General features: G+C 33.6%; 1 protein-coding gene across 1 annotated transcript; it reads right to left on the bottom strand.

The window, feature by feature from the left end:
• Positions 1-47: 47 nt before the first annotated feature.
• LOC133803760 (DUF21 domain-containing protein At4g14240-like) lies at positions 48-5448 on the bottom strand. Its single transcript, XM_062241901.1, has 9 exons — positions 5425-5448; positions 2533-2616; positions 2311-2424; positions 1972-2055; positions 1759-1830; positions 1156-1223; positions 500-587; positions 281-354; positions 48-189 (listed from the first exon to the last, which is right to left on the bottom strand). Exons 1-9 carry the CDS (start codon positions 5446-5448, stop codon positions 48-50), a joined length of 750 nt encoding a protein of 249 aa, XP_062097885.1.
• Positions 5449-19939: the final 14491 nt, after the last annotated feature.

The following is a 19939-nucleotide window of genomic DNA, read 5'->3' as shown; positions in this document are numbered from 1 at the left end:
AGTGCTTATAGTAACTCTTAAAAAAACCATATTAATTATCAAAAGCATCAAACAAAGAAGCCTAAATAATATAAATATGCATATAGAAATAGCTTGCTTTTCCCTTTAGTCTTCACCACAGCTGCCATATGACTGCTGCCCTTCTGAAACTCGTTTAATATATCGTACAGTGGCATATCGGCAGGAACTCTGAGTATACAACATACAAATCAACACTGGATACTCTGACTGAATGTATTTTCTGAAAAATAAAAATTAGTAATTGAAGAGTTAAGCAAACCGTGGTATTCTCCGGATGGAAACGGCACTGACTGGAGTCTCTGTTTCAGGTCGTACAGTAAGAAGACTTTTCACCTAACAATAAGCAGAATTGAACAAGTTAAAGAGCAGAGTACAAAGTATGTTGCCCGCTGTTAGTTCCTTTGATAAGTCAAATTTAAAATGCATCTAGTATACAAACTTCTTCTAAACATTCACATTATACTATTCTAGCACCCACCAGAAGTAGTCCAATAACGTTCTTCGGATTCCCAGAATAGACAGGAACTCGACCATGCCCCCAAGCAAGAACTTTTCCCATAGCCTCCCTATGTTATTGAATAAAAAGAGGAGAAAAATGAGAAATACAATAAAAAAATATAATTTTTTTCTGCAACAAACTTCTGCTAAGAAAACAGAAAATAACTGTACGACAAGAAAACACATTGAGCTGTCATGTGATTCAAACATTCCTAACATTTCAATTGCAGCATAAGACATGTTTCAGTAAAACATGGGTCATGCCATTATGATATGCCAGAGCACTGTATGCGAAAATAAAAATAAAATGTACAAACTATCCTCAGTGAAACTTTGTGTAAAAAGGTTACAGAACCATTGACAAGCCAGCAACTAATTGGGATAGTGTTCCTAAGATGATAGGCTAGGAGCCTAGGACTGATATCACAGCTAAAATATCCTTCTTTTAACACAATCTATCACTACAACAACAACAAAACTTTCTATATTTTCTTCTTTTATAAAAAAATAGTTTCTAAGGTCGAGTGACTGAATCTTTGAAAATCAGCTAAAAACAGCATGTAAACAAAAATTGTGAAAACTAGTAAAATCCAATTGACAGAAAGAAAGAACAATGAATTCATGACCAAAACTCACCAGTCCAACTTTGAATTGACATCTAAGGAAAACGTTGATTCAATGGGTGTCATAGCCTCCTCAGCTGTCTGTTTTTTAAGATTTAAAAAAATTTATAATAGAAAGAAAGTAAGATGCTGATTTTCTAATCATGACACATTATTGCAAGCTTACTAGCATATTCAAGTTACAATTTCAGTATGAGCATAAAGAGTGAAATCATTATACATCAAAATGAAACTATAATGACAAGAAAAGTTTCAGAATGCTCTTTAAACCAAAAGATAAGATGACTGGGGAGTAAAGTAAAAAAATCCAAACAACTTTAAAACAGAATATTGAATAAGCAAGCTCGAGAGAGAGAAAGATTTAGCATGAGCACAGAGTTTCAAATAGCTATACTTCAAAATGAAATTACAATTAAAAAAAATAAGTTTTAGCCTCTTTGGTATAGTTCTAAAGACTCAGAGAGAGAAAGAAGTAGAAGAAGTAAAATAAACTTTCATATTCACCAGGATTTACGTCCACCTCATATAATAGTTGGATATAATACTATCGCTGGCATACATGCAAATTAGAAGGAAATGAATGTAAGGAATAATGATATTTCTGTTAAGACCTTACCTTCTCAGTTAAATCTAGTGCCCCACTAATAATTGTTGTCTCATCATGTGTAAGCTCACCACCCTTGCCGGCCTATTATGACAAGATAAGGAAATCAGAACTAATGCCAAGATATATCTGTGGTAGATGATAGCAATAATTCGTATTTTCAACTTGTAAAGCTATTCCTTAAGTTAAAGAGCATATTAATTATCCTCAACAACTTTACTTTACCTCTTGGCTGTGGATGGAGACAAGGACTTTTAACTGAGCTCGCCTAAATAAAGCTTCATTATGTCCTAATACCCAATCCAAAATCTGCATTGTGTATATCTCAAGTCAAAAAATAGATATAAATCCCTTATAATCTGATATCATTAAGAATCCATCGTTTTGCAACTAGATTCCACAGTTTTGCTTTACATTTATGATTTATTTTTAACCACTGAAAAAATACTTAAATTCAATGACTAAAACACCAATTTAAAATAGTATAGATTAGAGGGTTGATAAATGCAAATTCCAAGTTCACATTTAAATGTTTAAACATCAACTTTCCAGTGGAGATTGTACCTTTCCAATTGGGTATGAAATTGGGTAGCAAATTATCATCAAAATCCGAACAAGCCAAACAAAGTTGGAACCTACTGCAAGTCCATATCTAGTGCATATAGTTTGTGGGATAACCTGATTTAGAAAAACGAATATCAAGTTTCCATCATAATAAGCCAACAAAAATATTGACACTTTACTGTTAAACCAAGCATGAAAGTTAATGGAACAAAAATAAAATACCTCTCCAAAAAATAGAACAAAAGTCACAGAGAGAATTATAGCCACATACTGATTGAACATTTTATCCAAGTAAATTGGAAGGGCCTGCAAATTTGTGAATCACCATATCAAAACATCAATCTGGATTGTGAATACTCGATAAATATATAATCCATGCATAAAATCGCATCAAATTCCAAATGCCAATCGAAAAAATTATTCCAACACAAGCATATATATATATTGATAATATTCAAAATGGTTTTTTGATATTAAATTGAAATCTGAAAAAAAAAAAAACAAATTATACCTCACAGAGACAAACGAAGGTCTCCAGTTCCTGCTCAAAGCCAGCGGGAGAGATAAACAGAGAGTGGGGGACGAGAGACTCAACGACTACAGCACGGGCGTGGTCGTGGTGTGCTTCAGTTGCGTGAGTACCGGCGTGAGGGAGGCTTCAGCAGGGGTGTGGTTGTGGTGTGGTTCAACGGCGCGAGGGTTAGAAAGCCGAGAGAATGTGAGAGAGCGAATGAGAGAAAGAGCAAGGGAGAGCGAATGAGAGAAAGACTGAATGCACTGAGAGATTAGGGATTAGGGATTAGGGATTTGAGACTGAATGCAATTAGAGAAAGACTGGTAGAGATTAGGGATTTGAGAGAGGGAGAGGCACGCTAGTAAAGATTAGGGATTTGAGAGAGGGAGAGGCACGCTGTTCTCCTTTGTCAATTTGCCGTTCTCTTTTGTCAATTTCAGGCGGCAAAAAGTGTTTCATTTGCCGCCTAAATTTTTTTTCCCGTGTCTTTTTTTCTTGTCTCCGTATCAATAGCACTTCTAAAATTATGTTATATTTTAATGTAATATTTGAGAAAAATTGTTGTAGTGCGGACCTATCTTTTTTGCCCGTCGGTCTTTTCTCAATACTTTGTCTTTTTTTCTCTAATTTGTGATGTCACGTGTCGCATTCTCATTCGCCACGTCATCCTCGTATTTTTTAGGGATAACAAATTATATGTTCAATTATGAGTTAGTTCTAAGATTAGTTAGTGCACATGATTTACAATGACTTGTCAATCTACGATATGATCTACTTACACATTGCTGTGTTATATTCTTTCCAGAACATTAGCAAAGTACATAAGATTGGATGAATTTGTTACATCGGACAGGACCGATATTGACAGTAGATAGGATAAGTAAACATATTGTTATTATCTATTCTAGTCATATCATATAGTTGACCATAGGCCAATTCAATCTTAATTCTTAGTGGTTAGTATTCTAACTGATTGTATTATTTGAGTTCTTTGAGTTGTTCGTTACCAGTTTACCCTACGAACTAGCCCATACTTACATCTTGGGAACTCGATAGTATAATTGAGTGGGAGTATTAATCATAGATATGAACATCTATAGCTTCTAATGAAGAAGTGAAATGATGGTTTCCTTTTAGTTTGGTTCAAGGTGCTAAATGATAGAGATCTCATTTCAGTAATTAATATTAGTTTATTGAAATATCATTTACAAGGAACTAAGTACATTAAGGATAAAATACAATGAGGGGAAAAACGGTATTTTAGTTTCATCTCATTGTAGACCCTCTATAGAGGATTGAGTGACAATTATGGTTGTAACAATGGATAATTAATAATGTATCTATATTTCTTATAGAGTGTTCTATGAATTAATAAGTTAGTGGAGTCACGAGGAATTAATAAGTTAGTAAATTTATTTGTTAGATTTATGATAACTTATTTGATCTTGATTTCATCGGCTCATGGTCCCCACTGTACCTTGGATAAAATCATCTAGATAGTCTCAATTAATTGATTTTATTATCAATTAGAATTATCAAAGTTGACCAGGTCAATTTTGGATAGTTTCACAGAGTTATGTAATTTTGAGAAGAAAAGATAAATTAGGAAAAATTTGTTAATTAAGATAAATTGGTATCTAAATTAATAAATAAGTTTAAATCAAGGTTCAAATTATAAATAATTAATTTGATAAAATATTTAAATAATTATTTAATTAATTAAATCAATTAAAAATAATACATGCCTTGATTTTAAGTCCAACGGGCTTATAATCAAATGAGAAATTTCACGAGCCTAAAGCCCATGATAATTTCGACATAAGACTGATATTATCTATTATTTTATTGATTTTTTAATTAAATTAAATGGTCTAATTGAGTCTATAAAATGAGTGCTAAGTGAGAGATGAAATCAGATTTCTGAAACTGAAGTTTCTGATAGGTTTTAGATTCTCTCTAAACATAAGTCATTTTCTAAGCCTTATTGTTCTTTTCTCTTCTTCTCTCTCTATCTATCTCATGTGTTGAAAATTTCTCACTCTAGTCTAGGTGATTCTAAGGATACTTTGGAAGGTTGTGAAGAAAATTGAAGATCAGTTCAGCTTGTTGGTAATGCTCTGTGACAGAAAGAATACAAGGGTTAGAGATCCTGAAGGAATGACTCTATTATTCTGCAACGTATAATGTAAGTATTCTTATCATTATTTCTCTTTGAATTCAATTTTAGAAATATGTTCTAGGTTGTCTCATATTAACTTGTTTAATATTAGATCTACATGAAAAAAAAAATAAAGATCATGTATAAGTTTCCTAACAACTGGCCTCAGAGCCTTTGGTAATCTTTATTTTCATGCATGAACATGTTAAAAATGGAATTATTTGATGTGTTGAGTAATTGGATGTATTTCTTGATTTTATGAAGTATATTGAATTTTATGTGACTATTAGCAATTTTAAGGTTATTTTGTTGTGTTTTCTATGCCATTAATTTTTATATATGATTTATTTTTCTATAAAACATGGTAAAAATTAATTAGAAAATATTTTTGGTTTGAAAAAATTGCACAATTTTTTTTCGGAAATTATGCATGGCTGCTCACCTGTGCGCGCATCAGTGTGCCCATCGCCTAGCCACCGCACGCACCCCTCGGCAGCCACACCTCGGCCACAGTGAACTGTTCAACCAGATTTTTTTTTTTTTAATTTTTTTTAAATTAAAGAAAATAAAAATGTGAAAATTGATTATTTATAATCAAAGCCAAAAATATCAAATTTGTTTTATCATTTAAAAATATTTTTAAAAATAAGATATTTTTGTTGGTTGAGTTTTAAATAATTAGATATTTTCTACAAAGATTCAAATTCAAATTTAAAAATAGACTAACTTAATTTTAAATCTTTTAATGTGTTAAAATATTATAATTAAGATATCAGATATTTAAGATATTTTCTTTTAAATACTTGTTATTTTTATTAAATCTTTATTTGAAAATAAAAATATATGCATATTCTATAGTTTTTAATATTTAAATTATTTGAAATTTGTTAGTTAGATATTTTCATGGATATTTGAATTTGTTTAATTGTTTTGAGATATTTTAGGGTTGTTATAACTATTAATATTTTATTTTTTTTAAAATAGTTAAAATATTAACTTATTGGTGTAACAACACAAGATATTTTTTGAAAAACAGGTAAGATATTGATTTTGAAATTTAAAATTGATTAAATTTTGAAAAATATCATTTTTTTTCAACCAATTAATAAAATATTTTTTTTAAAATGGGACATAAATTAACTTTGGTTAATTGTTGATAAATCTTATTTAAATTAAATTAATATTTTTCAAATTAACCTAAACCAAGTTGATTGTTGATAAATGAAATTTAAATTAATAATTGTTAATTGTTGATAAATTTCATTTAAATTGACTTATTTTTTGTAAAAATTTAATTAATTTGAATTGTTTTGATAAATTCTAGATAATTGACTGCAGTATTTTGCAAATAAAATAAATTATGGTATTTTTGCATAAATTTATAGACTTACTCATATAGTAACATGATTATGTCATCCAATTATAACATGTCTGTTTGTACTATATGTGGTATTTTTGCAATTGGGCTTAGATGCATACAGTGGCCCATATGTTTGCTAGACATATGGATTTTTTCCCAATAAAATATTCATAAAATGATAGGTTTTATTTGGGCCCATTAAAAAATGTAAAGTTTAAATTCCTCTCTTGTGGATGATTCCACTTGTGAAAGCTCATTTGCTTTGCATGACTATAGTGAGCCTAATCAATTAATAACAATTAATAAAATGAATGTTTAAATTCCTGTCTTTTGGACCTTGTATGGAAGTAAGGGGGTCTTAGTAGTGAGAATGACATACGGGACTCAGCCCTCCTCCATACAACCCCAATTGTTAAGGCTCATTTACCTGAGTTGGACTTAATTGTATAGGTTCATTATATTAGATAAACATAAATATTGATTAGCAACAAATTAATTCTAAATTAATTGAATTTGTTTCAATGTGACACTTTAGAATTAATAGGAAATTATAGGACTTTGGTTTTAAAAATTTAATATTTTCAATTTTTTGGAGAACCATGGTCATTAATTTTATAAAAATAAATAATAAAAATACTATTTTTAATTTTATAATGAGCTTATTTTTAAGAATTATATTCGATCTTCACCATTGGTTTAACAAGGTCAATAGCTTAATGAGGCCTCGAGACGCTTTGATTCGTCCCCTACGGAAGGTGTTCATTAATTATTTTGAAAATGTTAAATTTCGAAAGATAGATAATTATAGGTCAAATTCTATTAGACTCACCCCTACGGTGACTACTAGGACTAAATCTATGATTATCGAAACCATGGGTCTAGCTAATAAAATAAGAGATTTTGTTTTCTTATTTTGATCGAATAGTAGGTTGTTAATAATGATGTCCATTATTAAATGAGTTTACAACTCTATTTTACTAGTGGTATTTTTTTACTCTCACCAACCCGGACAACGATATCATAGATTAGTTAAAAACCTAAAGAAATAGAGATATGATTATTTTGGTATTTTTTCTCACATCTTACATAATTTTTGTATATGTTGTGTTATTTCTTGAAATTTGTGTGAATATGAGTTTTATTGAGAAAAAGTGATTGATTTCTATTTTATTGATAAATTGTAGTTTTAAGTATGGTTGTGTCTACTTCCATCCTTTCTCAACTTTATATGGAGAAAACTTTCTTAAATGGAAGCAGAACATCAACATTGTGTTGATTGGTGACAACTCCGAGTTCGTCATGAATGAGGAATCCCCAGAACGAGCACCGTCTACGCACGTTCGTGATGGCAAGGTCAATGCTCGGATGGTGCCATGTCCGCACGTTCGTGATCAACTCAGCTATGGTCTGACGCAGCTCATGAACGAGCTTCAGATTTTGAGCCTATCATGGGTGGACCTAGTAAAGGAGGAGAAAATTAGACTATTGTTGTTGCTGCTAATCCAGCTAAGGCTGAAGCTAACCCAAACCAACAACCCGAAGCCTGCAAAGGCTGCAAAGACGAGTGCACAACCTAATGCACAGACGCCTAAGGGGAAGAACAAGAAAAACAAAAAGGTAAAGATAAGTGCTTTCACTACAAAGAGAATGGGCATTAGAAACGAGATTGCCCTAAGTTTCAAGCAACAAAAAACAATGGTAATGATTATAGTTCATTTATCTTGGAAACATGTGTTTTTGAGAATGATAAATCTGTTTGGAATATTGATTCTGGATCTACCAACCATGTTTGCAACTATTTATAGCTTCTTGAATCGTGGGAGAAAGTGGATGAAGGCGACTTAAAGCTTAGAGTTGAGAATAAAGCGTTTGTTGCGGTCCAAGCTAGAGGAAGAGCTCGTATGAAGTTTGGAAATAGATTTTGTGTTTTCAATGATGTATTTTTTATTCTGGATTTTAGTAGAAATTTAATTTCAGTTTCCATGTTGCAATTAGAACAATTTGTTATGACTTTCACAAGTTCTAATATATATATTTCTTTCAATGGATCACAATTGTGTATTGCATGTTTAGAAAACAGGCGTTATATTCTACAACCTAACGAACCCCTCGCTCTTAACAATGATTTAATCAAAGTAGCTAAACCTAGGACCAATAAATGTCAAAAGACCGATCACGACAACATGACGTATTTATGGCATTTGAGACTAGGCCACATTGCCTATAATAGAATTCAAAGACTTACAAAGGATGGGCCTTTGAGGGAACTCACCTTAGGTGAATTACTTGTTTGTGAATCTTGTCTAGAAGGCACTGACCAAGCGTCCATTCTCTGCAAATGGTGATAGGGCTAAAGAACCACTTGGACTTGTGCATTCAGATGTTTGTGGACCTTTGAATGTACAAGCCAGGGGTGGCTTTGAGTATTTCGTCACTTTCATTGATGATTACTCTAGATACTCATGTCTTTACGTAATGCATAGGAAATCAGAAATATTTTCAAAGTTTCAGGAATTCCTAGCGATGGCTCAGAACCAATTAGGTAAAACGTTAAAGATCTTGCGATATGAACTTGGGATCATTTAACTGAACTTGTTATTTTATTACAACATACTGCCCCAAGTACTCCGCAACAAAATGGTGTAGCGGAACATCGGAATAGAACTTTATTGGAAATGGTTAGATACATGCAATTGAAACCGCGATCGACATTCTCAATGTCGTTCCATCTAAATCAATCCCCAAAACACATTTAAAATGCTGGAATGGTCGTGAACCTAGTTTACGCCATTATAGAATCTGGGGTGTCTCGCCCACGTCCTAAGGAAAAAGGAGGGAAAGCTAGAACCACGAACTGAAGTTTGCGTGTTTGTTGGCTATCCTAAAGGTACTCGGAGCGGACTTTTCTATAGTCATTAAGAATAGAAAGTTCAAACCACATAGTAAAGTAGTTTTAGAGGAGATAATTAAAGAATTGAATCCAACCAATGTTCCATCGTCATCAACGCGAGTTGATGATGAAATTCCCACTCTTCATGTCCAACCAACACAAGTCGATTTAAATGAAGAAAGTACCATTGTTCCTGAGCAAACAGTCGCGGAGCCTCGTCGTTGTGGGAGGGTTTCTAGGAACCCAGTTCGCTATGGTTTGGATGGTGAAACCAATATGGTTGTTGGTGAAACTAGTGATGATGATTAGTTGTCTTTCAAACAGGCAATGGCTAGCCCTGAAAAGGAACTATGGCTGGAAGCCATGAAACAGGAAATGGAGTCCATGTACTCAAATTCCGTCTGGGATCTTGTGGAAGCACCTAGTGACTTTAGGGTCATTTGGTGCAAGTGGATCTACAAGAAGAAACAAGGTGTTGATGGAAATATCGAGACTTATAAAGCTTGATTAGTGGCAAAGGGTTATACCCAAAGAGAAGGCGTGGACTATGAGGAAACTTTTAGTCCGGTAGCCATGTTCAAGTCCATACGCATCCTCTTATCCATAGCAGCCACTCTCGATTATGAGATATGGAAAATTCACGCCAAGACAACTTTTCTTAATGGAAAGCTTGACGAAGTCATTTATATGGATTAGCCAGAAGGATTTAAAGTAGCTGGACAAGAAAGAAAAATTTTCAAGTTTAATAGGTCCATTTATGGACTTAAGCAAGCTTCTCGTTCCTGGAATCAAAGGTTTGATGAAATAATAAAAACCTATGGCTTTGAACAAAATATTGATGAGCCTTGTGTTTACCAATTGAAGGGAAATCAAATAGTGGTATTTCTGGTTCTTTATGTAGATGATATATGACTCATTGAAAACAATGTTTAGAATTTGTCAGATGTGAAGAATTGGCTGAGCACTCAATTCCAAAGGAAGGATTTGGGTGAAGCAAGTTATGTTCTAGGTATACAGATCATTGGGGATAGAAAGAACAGACTCTTAGCTCTATCTCAAACAGCTTACATTGATAAAGTACTTGAACGATTCTCAATGACAAATACCAAGAAAGGACGTTTACTGTCCCGCCATGGAATTCATCTGTCAAAGAAGCAGTCTCCCCAGACTTCTGAAGAGGAAGATGGAATGAGAAAAGTACCTTACGCATCTGCAGTTGGAAGTCTGATGTATGCTATGTTGTGTACTAGACCAGATATCTGCTATGCAGTGGGAGTAGTGAGCGGGTATCAGTCAAACCCAGGACCGGAACATTGGATAGCAGTGAAGCATATCCTGAAGTATTTAAGGAGGACAAGGGATTATATGTTAGTCTACAAGGGTGGTGTTCTGAACCTTATAGGCTACACCGATTAAGATTTTCAGACTGATGTCGATGACAGGAAGTCTACTTCTGGAATGGTGTTTACTCTTGGGGTGGAGTTGTGATATGGAGAAGCATAAAGCAGTCTGCAATCTCAGATTCCACCATGGAGGCTGAGTACATAGCCGCGTCAGAAGCAGCAACGGAAATAGTTTGGCTAAAGAAGTTCTATTCGAATATTGGTGTTATTCCAGAAATCTAGCTAAAGAAATTATATTCGGATCTTGGTGTTATTCCAAAAATGGATAAACCGCTAGTGTTGTTTTGTGACAATACAGGAGCGATAGCCAACTCGAAAGAACCTCGTAGTCACAAGTGCAGTAAGCATATAGAAAGGAAGTATCACATTATTCAAGAATATATGGCCAGGGGAGATGTGAAGGTTATGAAGATTGCATCTGAAGACAATCTTGCGGATCCGTTTACAAAGACACTACCAGAATCTATATTTGATAAACATATCAAGGAAATGGAATTAGTAGAATTAAGGCATTAGTTTTAATTAGTGCAAGTGGGAGTTTTTTTGGGTTTTATGCCCTAATTAAAACTCAATTTCTTTGTAATCTCATTTATTATCAATAAAATAATAGAAATTGTTTTTTGACTTGGTCAATCACTTTGCTCACATGTTTTATTTTCATGATTATTTGTTTAATATAAACATCTATTAAATCCCAAGCATATATCTAATCATATTTATAGTGACGTAATCACACTGGAATATAAATATGATTATATGTTCAAATATAAGTTAGTCCTAAGATTAGTCAGTGCACATGATTTACACTGACTTTCCAATCTACGATATGATCTACTTACACATTACAGTGTTATGTTCTTTCCAAAACATTAGCAAAGTAGATAAGATCGGATGTATTTGTTACATTGGACAGGACCGATATTGACAGTAAATAAGACAAGTGAACATACCGTTATTATCTATTCTAGTCATATCATATAGTTGACCATAGATCAATTCAATCTCAATTCTGAGTGGTTAGTATTCTAACTAATTGTATTATTTGAGTTCTTTAACTTATTTGTTACCAGCTTACCCTACGGAATAGCACATACTTACATCTTGGGAACTCGGTAGTATAATTGAGTGGGAGTATTAATCATAGATATGAACATCTATAGCTTCTGAAGAAGAAGTGAAATGATGGTTTCCTTTTAGTTTGGTTCAAGTTGCTAAATGATAAAGGTTTCATTTCAGTAATTAATATTAGTTTACTGAAATATCATTTACAAGGAACTAAGTGTTTTAAGGATCAAATACAATGAGGGGTAAAACGGTATTTTAGTTTCATCTCATTGTAGACCATTTATAGAGGATTGAGTGACAATTATGGTTGTAACAATGGATAATTAATAACATATCTATATTGTTTATAGAGCGTTCTATGAATTCAAGAGTGCAATTCCGAGTCTTTAGTGGAGTCACGAGGAATTAATAAGTTAGTAAATTTATTTGTTAGATTTATAATAACTTATTGGAGCTTGATTTCATAGGCCCATGGTCCCCACTGTACCTTGGATAAAATTATCTAGATAGTCTCAATTAATTGATTTAATTATCAATTAGAATTATCAAATTTGACCAGGTCAATTTTGGATAGTTTCACAGAGTTATGTAATTTTGAGAAGAAAAGAGAAATTAGGGCAGATTTATTAATTAAGATAATTTTGTATCTAAATTAATAAATAAGTTTAAATCAAGGTTCAAATTATAAATAATTAATTTGATAAAGGATTTAAATAATTATTTAATTAATTAAATCAATAGAAAATAATACAGGTCTTGATTTTAAGTCCAACAGGCTTATAATCAAATGAGAAATTTCACGGGCCTAAAGCCCATGATAATTTTGACCTAGGGCTGATATTATCTATTATTTTATTGATTTTTTAATTACATTAAATGACCTAATTAAGTCTATAAAATGAGTGTTAAGTGAGAGATAAAATCATATTTCTGAAACACAAGTTTCTAATAAGTTTTAAATTCTCTCTAAACATGTGTCATTTTCTAAGCCTTATTGTTATTTTCTCTTCTTGGATATGGAAAAAATTGAAGATTAGTTCAGTTTCTTAGTAATACTCTACGACGGAAAGAATACAAGGGTTAGAGAAACTGAAGGAAAGATTCTATTATTCTGCTGCGTATAATGTAAGTATTATTATCATTATTTCTCTTGGAATTCAATTTTAGAAATATGTTCTAGGTTGTCTTATATTAACTTGTTTAATATTAGATCTACATGAAAATAAATAAAGATCTTGTATAAGTTTCCTAACATATTGTCCACAACAAATGGATATTTCGCATCAAACAAAAACCAAACGAAGAAATTGACAGGTTCAAAGCACGCCTAGTTGCCAAAGGATTTCAACAAGTTCCGGGAATTGACTTTGTGGAGACATTCAGGTTGTTGGTAAAGGCACCAACCATTCGCATATTTCTCACATTAGCAGCCACACATAATTGGCCAATTCAACAAATCGACGTGAACAATGTGCTCCTCAACGAAACCATAGACGAACAAGTATTCATGCATCGAAGGCTTTATTGACCCTCAAAGACCAACTGCCGTATGCAAACTCAATCGATCCCCTTATGGTCTACAGCGTATGACAATTTTCGGCACTTCTTACTTACCATTGAATTTCATGATTCTAAATCAGACAATTTCTTGTTCATTCAAAAGAATAACGACCACTTGGTTCTCCTTCAAATGTATGTCGATGACATATTCATCACGGGCAGCCATTATGATGTTGTTCAACATGTCATTCAACTACTGGACACTAAATTTTCCTTGAAACATCCATGGCATCTTGCTTATTTTCTTGGGTAGGAAACATTGAGGGGGCCATTCAGTATTCATTTATCTCAAACAAAATATACTATCGAATGACTCAAAAAGACTCAAATGATTGATGTCAAACCATGTGCTACACCAATAAATCAAAGTGACAATCTCTCCATCAATGACAGTGCCCTATTTGATCAACCAACTGAGCACAGGACTAGTATCTTAGAAGCTCTACAATATCTAACACCATCGCTTATGTCATAAACAAATTGAACTAGTTCATGCATTCACCAACCACGTTGCAGTGGACCGCTTGCAAGCGTATACTTAGATATTTGAAGGGAACATTGGGTCAAGGACTTCTATTTGCTCCAACAAAACAACTAAACATTGAGGGTTACAGTGACTCTGGTTGGGCTAGCTCATTAGACGATGGGAAATCAACAACCGATTACTGCATATATCTTGGGGGAACTTAATAGCGTGGAGTTCGAAGAAACAAAGATCCGTAGCTCGGTCGAGCACTGAAGCCGAATACCGAGCTATAGCTCAAGCAGCCACAGAAGTGTCGTGGATTAAATCAATTCTTTCTGAGTTGGGAATAGCATCATCAAGTCCTGTAGTAATTGGTGTGATAACTCTGGTGCCAAACAGTTAGCATCTAATCCAATTTTCCACTCCATAACCAAGCATGTGGAGATTGACGTCCTTGAAAAAGTTCAAAACAGAGAAGTGGAAATTAGATATATACCAACAGACCAGCAAGTAGCATATATACTCACCAAGCCTCTTACCATTCAGAAATTCAATCAATTAAAGAACAAGTTAGTCGTAGTCACCTCACCACAACTTAGCTTGAGGGAATATTTGTTGGATTAAAATCTTATTTTATGGGCACATATGTATAATGTATAATGCTATTATAAAGTGTGATATAAAATTAAGTGACCAATTATGTTATAAATATCATAGGGTATTAAAGTGTCATGGATTTAATGTGTAGAAACAGGAAAGTGAATTTTTAATTTTATAATGGGCAAAATTGGAAATCACTAATTATAAATTAGGGTTGTGGTCCCCTATATATATGTATCATTCTATTCTGTCTATCATCCCATTAATAGAAAAGAAAAGAGAAACTATTATCTCATAGAGATACATATTATATAGGAAGATCTAAACCCTCTATGCAATCTCTAACAATGGCCTCAAGTTAGTGCTTCCGCTCTTGTGTTAGTCTTCTTCTTTAATTTAGCAAAGGATCTATAGAATTATGATTTAGGATTTCTCATATATGCATTTATAATGACATGATTTTGGATTATGTGTTGGAGATTATTGTTTATTCATGTTATTTTAGTGTATTAGAAATTCTAACAAGTGGTATCAGAGCCATCTTTGCTGAATTTATTGAAGATTTGATGATTTTGTTCATATAAATTTGGGGCTTTTATAAAATTAGGGTTTTGATTATCAGATAATATTGTTGTTTTTGTTATTCTTGATCATATTTATGTGCATATTTTTATGTTTGGATATAATATGCACATATAAATTAATTGAATACTTTTGTGCTGCTATGTGCCATTAAAAATTATGATAGTATATTGTAAATAGGCTTCAACTTTAAGTCTCAGGTTTCATTATTTTGTGACTATATATATATATATATAATTGTTTAATAGATGATTGTTTCTATTCTCTCATCACGTTGGCTTCGTGATATATATATATTCATCTCATATAAAGTTTGTTTTTTTATGAGATTATATATAAATCATTGTTTAATATATATATATATACATAATTATCAGATTTGTTATATTCCGTTGTCAACATTGTTTATATATATATATATATAAATCATTGTTTGTGTGTGGGCTGGGCTATTGTTTTCCTGAGCTTGCAAGGCTCACAGATTTGTTCCTCCACGAGAGATGGAGTTGAGTCATTCGTCGATGAAGTCGGTCGAGGACAGACTAAAGTATTGATTTTTTGTTTTATTATTATTATTATAAACGAAACTATTATATTTATAATAATAATAATAATACAGTAACAATTAAATTTAAATTTGGTTTTGGTTTTAGATTTTATAAAGAATATTTAATATTTTAAATTAATTAATTGAAACAAAATATCACCAAAGTGATCTCTTTTGTGTAGATTAATTTAATTAAAATATTAAGATAATTGTGTGTATGTAATTTATGCATTTATTAACTGGCCCAAAGGAAAGTTAATAGTTTCATGCATACCTGTGGTGATAAATATGTGACAATTATAAGGCATTTTGTGTGAGCAATATGTCAGTCCAAAGATTGATTTATTGTTTGACATAATTTATTGTCAATGTTTGATTGCTACAACAAGAGTATTGCTTACAGTTAATATTATTGTCCAAAGACTTAATATTAATGTTGTGCTTGGTATCTTGAGATGAGATTAACCAAATTTTGAATTTATTGTTTGATTATGCAAACTGATGTGAGCTTGTTTTTTTTTGTTCTATATTCAGCTAGTTCATCTTCTGCTGCCTCAATATCTGCTAATATTAATTCTATTCCTATGCTTAATGGGACCAATTTCAAGGATTGGAAAAGAAACTTACTTATAGTTCTGGGATTTATGGATTTAGACCATGCATTAAGGGATGAACAACCTGCACCTCTCACTAAGGAAAGCACCCGTGATGAGAAAACGGATTTTGAGAGGTAGGATCGTTCAAATCGCATGAGTTTAATGATTATGAAACACAGCATTCCAGAAGCCTTTTGGGGCACAGAATCTGAAGGGATTAATAAGGCCAAGAATTTCCTTGAACAAATTGAGGAACGTTTTGCTAAAAACGATAAGGTTGAAATGACAACACTTCTAGGTTCTTTGATGACCATGAAGTATAAGGGTCAAGGAAATGTAAGGGAGTACATTATGGAAATGCATCATATTGTCTCAAGACTTAAGACTCTTAAGATCGAGCTTTCTGATGATGTGCTTGTGCTTATGGTTTTGTTAACGCTTCCTGCACAGTTTAACCAATTTAAAATTAGTTATAATTGTCAAAAGGAGAAATGGACTCTCAATGAACTCATTTCTCACTGTGTGCAAGAGGAAGAAAGGTTAAAAAAGGACAAAACTGAAAGTGCTCACTTGGCCACTGCCTCTAAGGATAAGGGCAAGAAAAGGAAATCTGAGAATGAAGCTGCTAAGGGTCCAGCCCAAAAGAAACAACAGAAGGATTCAGAAGGTTGTTACTTTTGCAACAAGCCTGGACATGTGAAGAAAGATTGTGCCAAGTATCACGCATGGCGTGCAAAGAAAGGTATGATTCTTACTTTGGTCTGTTCTGAGGTTAATTTAGCTTCAGTACCTATGAACACTTGGTGGATAGATTCTGGTGCTTCTACTCACATAAGTGTTTCTATGCAGGGTTGCCTGAGCTTCCGAAAGCCAAGTGATGGTGAAAGACACATCTTCGTGGGCGATGGAAAATCGGTGGAAGTGGAAGCAATTGGGCATTTTAGGTTGTTGTTAGGAACTGGTTTTTATTTGGATTTGAAAGACACTTTTGTTGTACCGTCTTTTAGACGGAATTTAATTTCTGTTTCTTTGTTGGACAAATTTGGATATTCTTGTTCTTTTGGAAACAATCAGTTTAATTTGTCTTTAAATTCAAATGTTATTGGAACTGGTTACTTGAATGCTTATGACAGCCTTTCTTTGCTAGAAACAATTGCATCCTATAATGAAACCTTGCATGTGGAATCACGTGGTACTAAACGCAAATTAAATAAGGACAATTCAGCGTCATTATGGCATAAGCGCTTAGGTCATATCTCAAAAGGTAGAGTTGAGCGCCTTGTGTCTGATGGCATTTTAGAATCTCTTGACTTCACAGACTTTGATGTTTGTGTCAATTGTATCAAGGGAAAATAGACCAAAACTAAGAGATTAGGTGCCAACAGATCTTCAGATGTCTTAGAATTGATTCATATAGATATTTGTGGGTCATTCCCTACAGCATCATGGAATGGTCAACAATATTTCATATCATTCATAGACGATTACTCACGTTATGGGTACCTTTATCTCATTCATGAAAATTCCCAGTCTCTGGATGTGTTCAAAGCTTATAAAGCTGAAGTTGAGAATCAACTCAACAAAAGGATTAAAAATGTAAGATCTGATCGTGGTGGTGAGTACTACGGTAGATATGATGGCTCAGGCGAACAACGTCCAGGACCGTTTGCTAAATTCCTAGAGGAATGCGGTATTGTCCCATAGTACACCATGCCAGGATCACCTAGCATGAATGGTGTTGCTGAAAGATGCAATAGGACTCTTAAGGATATGGTAAGAAGTATGATTGCTTATTCTACCTTACCTGAGTCCCTCTGGGGAGAAGCATTAAAGACAGCAGCTTACATTCTGAATAGAGTACCAACTAAAGCAGTTGCAAAAACACCTTATGAGCTTTGGACAGGTCGAAAGCCTAATCTAAAACACTTTCACATTTGGGGATGTCCAGCTGAGGCAAGGCCTTATAAGCCACATGAACAAAAATTGGACTCCAAAACAGTGAGCAGCTACTTTATTGGTTATTCTGAGCGATCTAGGGGCTATAAGTTTTATGATCCCACAATTAAAAATATTTTTGAGATGGGAACTGCAACATTTTTTGAGGATGTTGAGTTTGGGGGGAGAAATAAGGTTAGAGACATTGCTTTTGAGGAGGAATTGAGTTCAAACTCAATTCCTACTATCATTTTTGACAATGTTCAGGCTTCTACACCTGTCATTGTTCAAGAAATGAATCCAGGACCTCAACAAGACAATGTTGAACAACCCCCAAATCAAGATGAGGTAATTGTTTCAGAAGAACAAACTCAACAACCTCAAGAACCAGAGCCATTAAGAAGGTCCACAAGAGAAAGAAGAAATGCCATTTCAAATGATTATGTTGTATTTCTTCAAGAACATGAGGATGACAATGGAATGATGGAAGATGATCCAATCAATTTTCATCAGGCCATTAAAAGTTCTAACTCTCAAAAGTGGATTGATGCCATGAAAGAAGAGTATAAGTCTATGCAAGACAATAAAGTTTGGGAACTTGTCCCATTACCAGACGGTGCAAAACCAATTGGTTGTAAATGGATATTTAAAACCAAGAGGGATGCAAATGGTAATGTGGAGAGGTATAAAGCGCGTCTTGTAGCTAAAGGCTATACTCAGAAAGAAGGCATTGATTATACAGAGACTTTCTCTCCAGTTTCATCGAAAGACTCTTTTAGAATACTAATGGCACTTGTTGCTCACCTTGATCTTGAGCTACATCAGATGGATGTTAAAACTGCATTTCTCAATGGAGACATTGACGAGACAATTTATATGGTGCAACCAGAAAACTTTGTGTCGGGAGACCCAAAGAATATGGTTCGCAAATTGACAAAATCCATCTATGGACTCAAGCAAGCTTCTCGTCAATGGTATCAAAAATTTCACCAAGTAATTATCTCATTCGGTTTTGAGATGAATGTTGTTGATGATTGTGTATATCACAAGTTCAGTGGGAGTAAGTATATATTCCTGGTTCTATATGTCGATGACATATTGCTTGCCACTAATGATATAGGCTTATTGCACAAAACCAAGAGATTTCTATCTAAGCATTTTGAGATGAAAGATCTTGGGGACGCCTCTTTTGTATTAGCAATTCAGATACATCGAGATCGTTCTCGAGGTATTCTTGGATTATCACAAAAGAGCTATATCGATAAAGTACTCAAAAGATTTGGCATGCAAGATTGTAGACCAGGTGATACCCCTGTTGCTAAAGGAGACAAATTCAGTCTTAGTCAGTGCCCTAAAAGTAACCTTGAAATTCAGGAAATGCAAAAGATTCCCTATGCATCAACTGTTGGGAGTCTGATGTATGCTCAAGTTTGTACGCGTCCGGATATTGCGTACATTGTTGGAATGTTAGGCAGATATTTAAGCAACCCTGGTATGGACCATTGGATAGCAGCCAAGAGGGTTATGAGGTATCTTCAGAGAACAAAAGGTTACATGCTCACACATAAGAAATCAGATCGTTTGGAGGTCGTAGGGTATTTTGATTCTGATTTTGCTGGGTGCCAAGATAGCAGAAAGTCTACATCAGACTATATTTACATGTTAGCTGGAGGAGCTATTTCTTGGAAAAGTGTCAAACAGACACTTGTAGCTTCTTCCATTATGGCAGCAGAATTTGTAGCATGCTATGAGGCATCGAATCATGGAATATGGCTGCGAAACTTTGTCACTGTGCTGCGCATTTTGGAGAATGTAGAAAGTCCACTCAAGTTATTTTGTGACAATAATTCAGCAGTATTGTATTCCAACAACAACAGGAGCTCATCCAAGTCAAAGCATATTGACATAAAGTTCCTAGTTGTGAAATAAATAGTGCAAAGTGGACAAATATCC

This window comes from Humulus lupulus, chromosome 1 (genome assembly GCF_963169125.1).
Source record: "Humulus lupulus chromosome 1, drHumLupu1.1, whole genome shotgun sequence".
Taxonomy (NCBI): domain Eukaryota; kingdom Viridiplantae; phylum Streptophyta; class Magnoliopsida; order Rosales; family Cannabaceae; genus Humulus; species Humulus lupulus.
The sequence above is the reverse complement of the archived record's forward strand: the minus strand, read 5'-3'. Positions and strand labels throughout refer to the sequence as shown.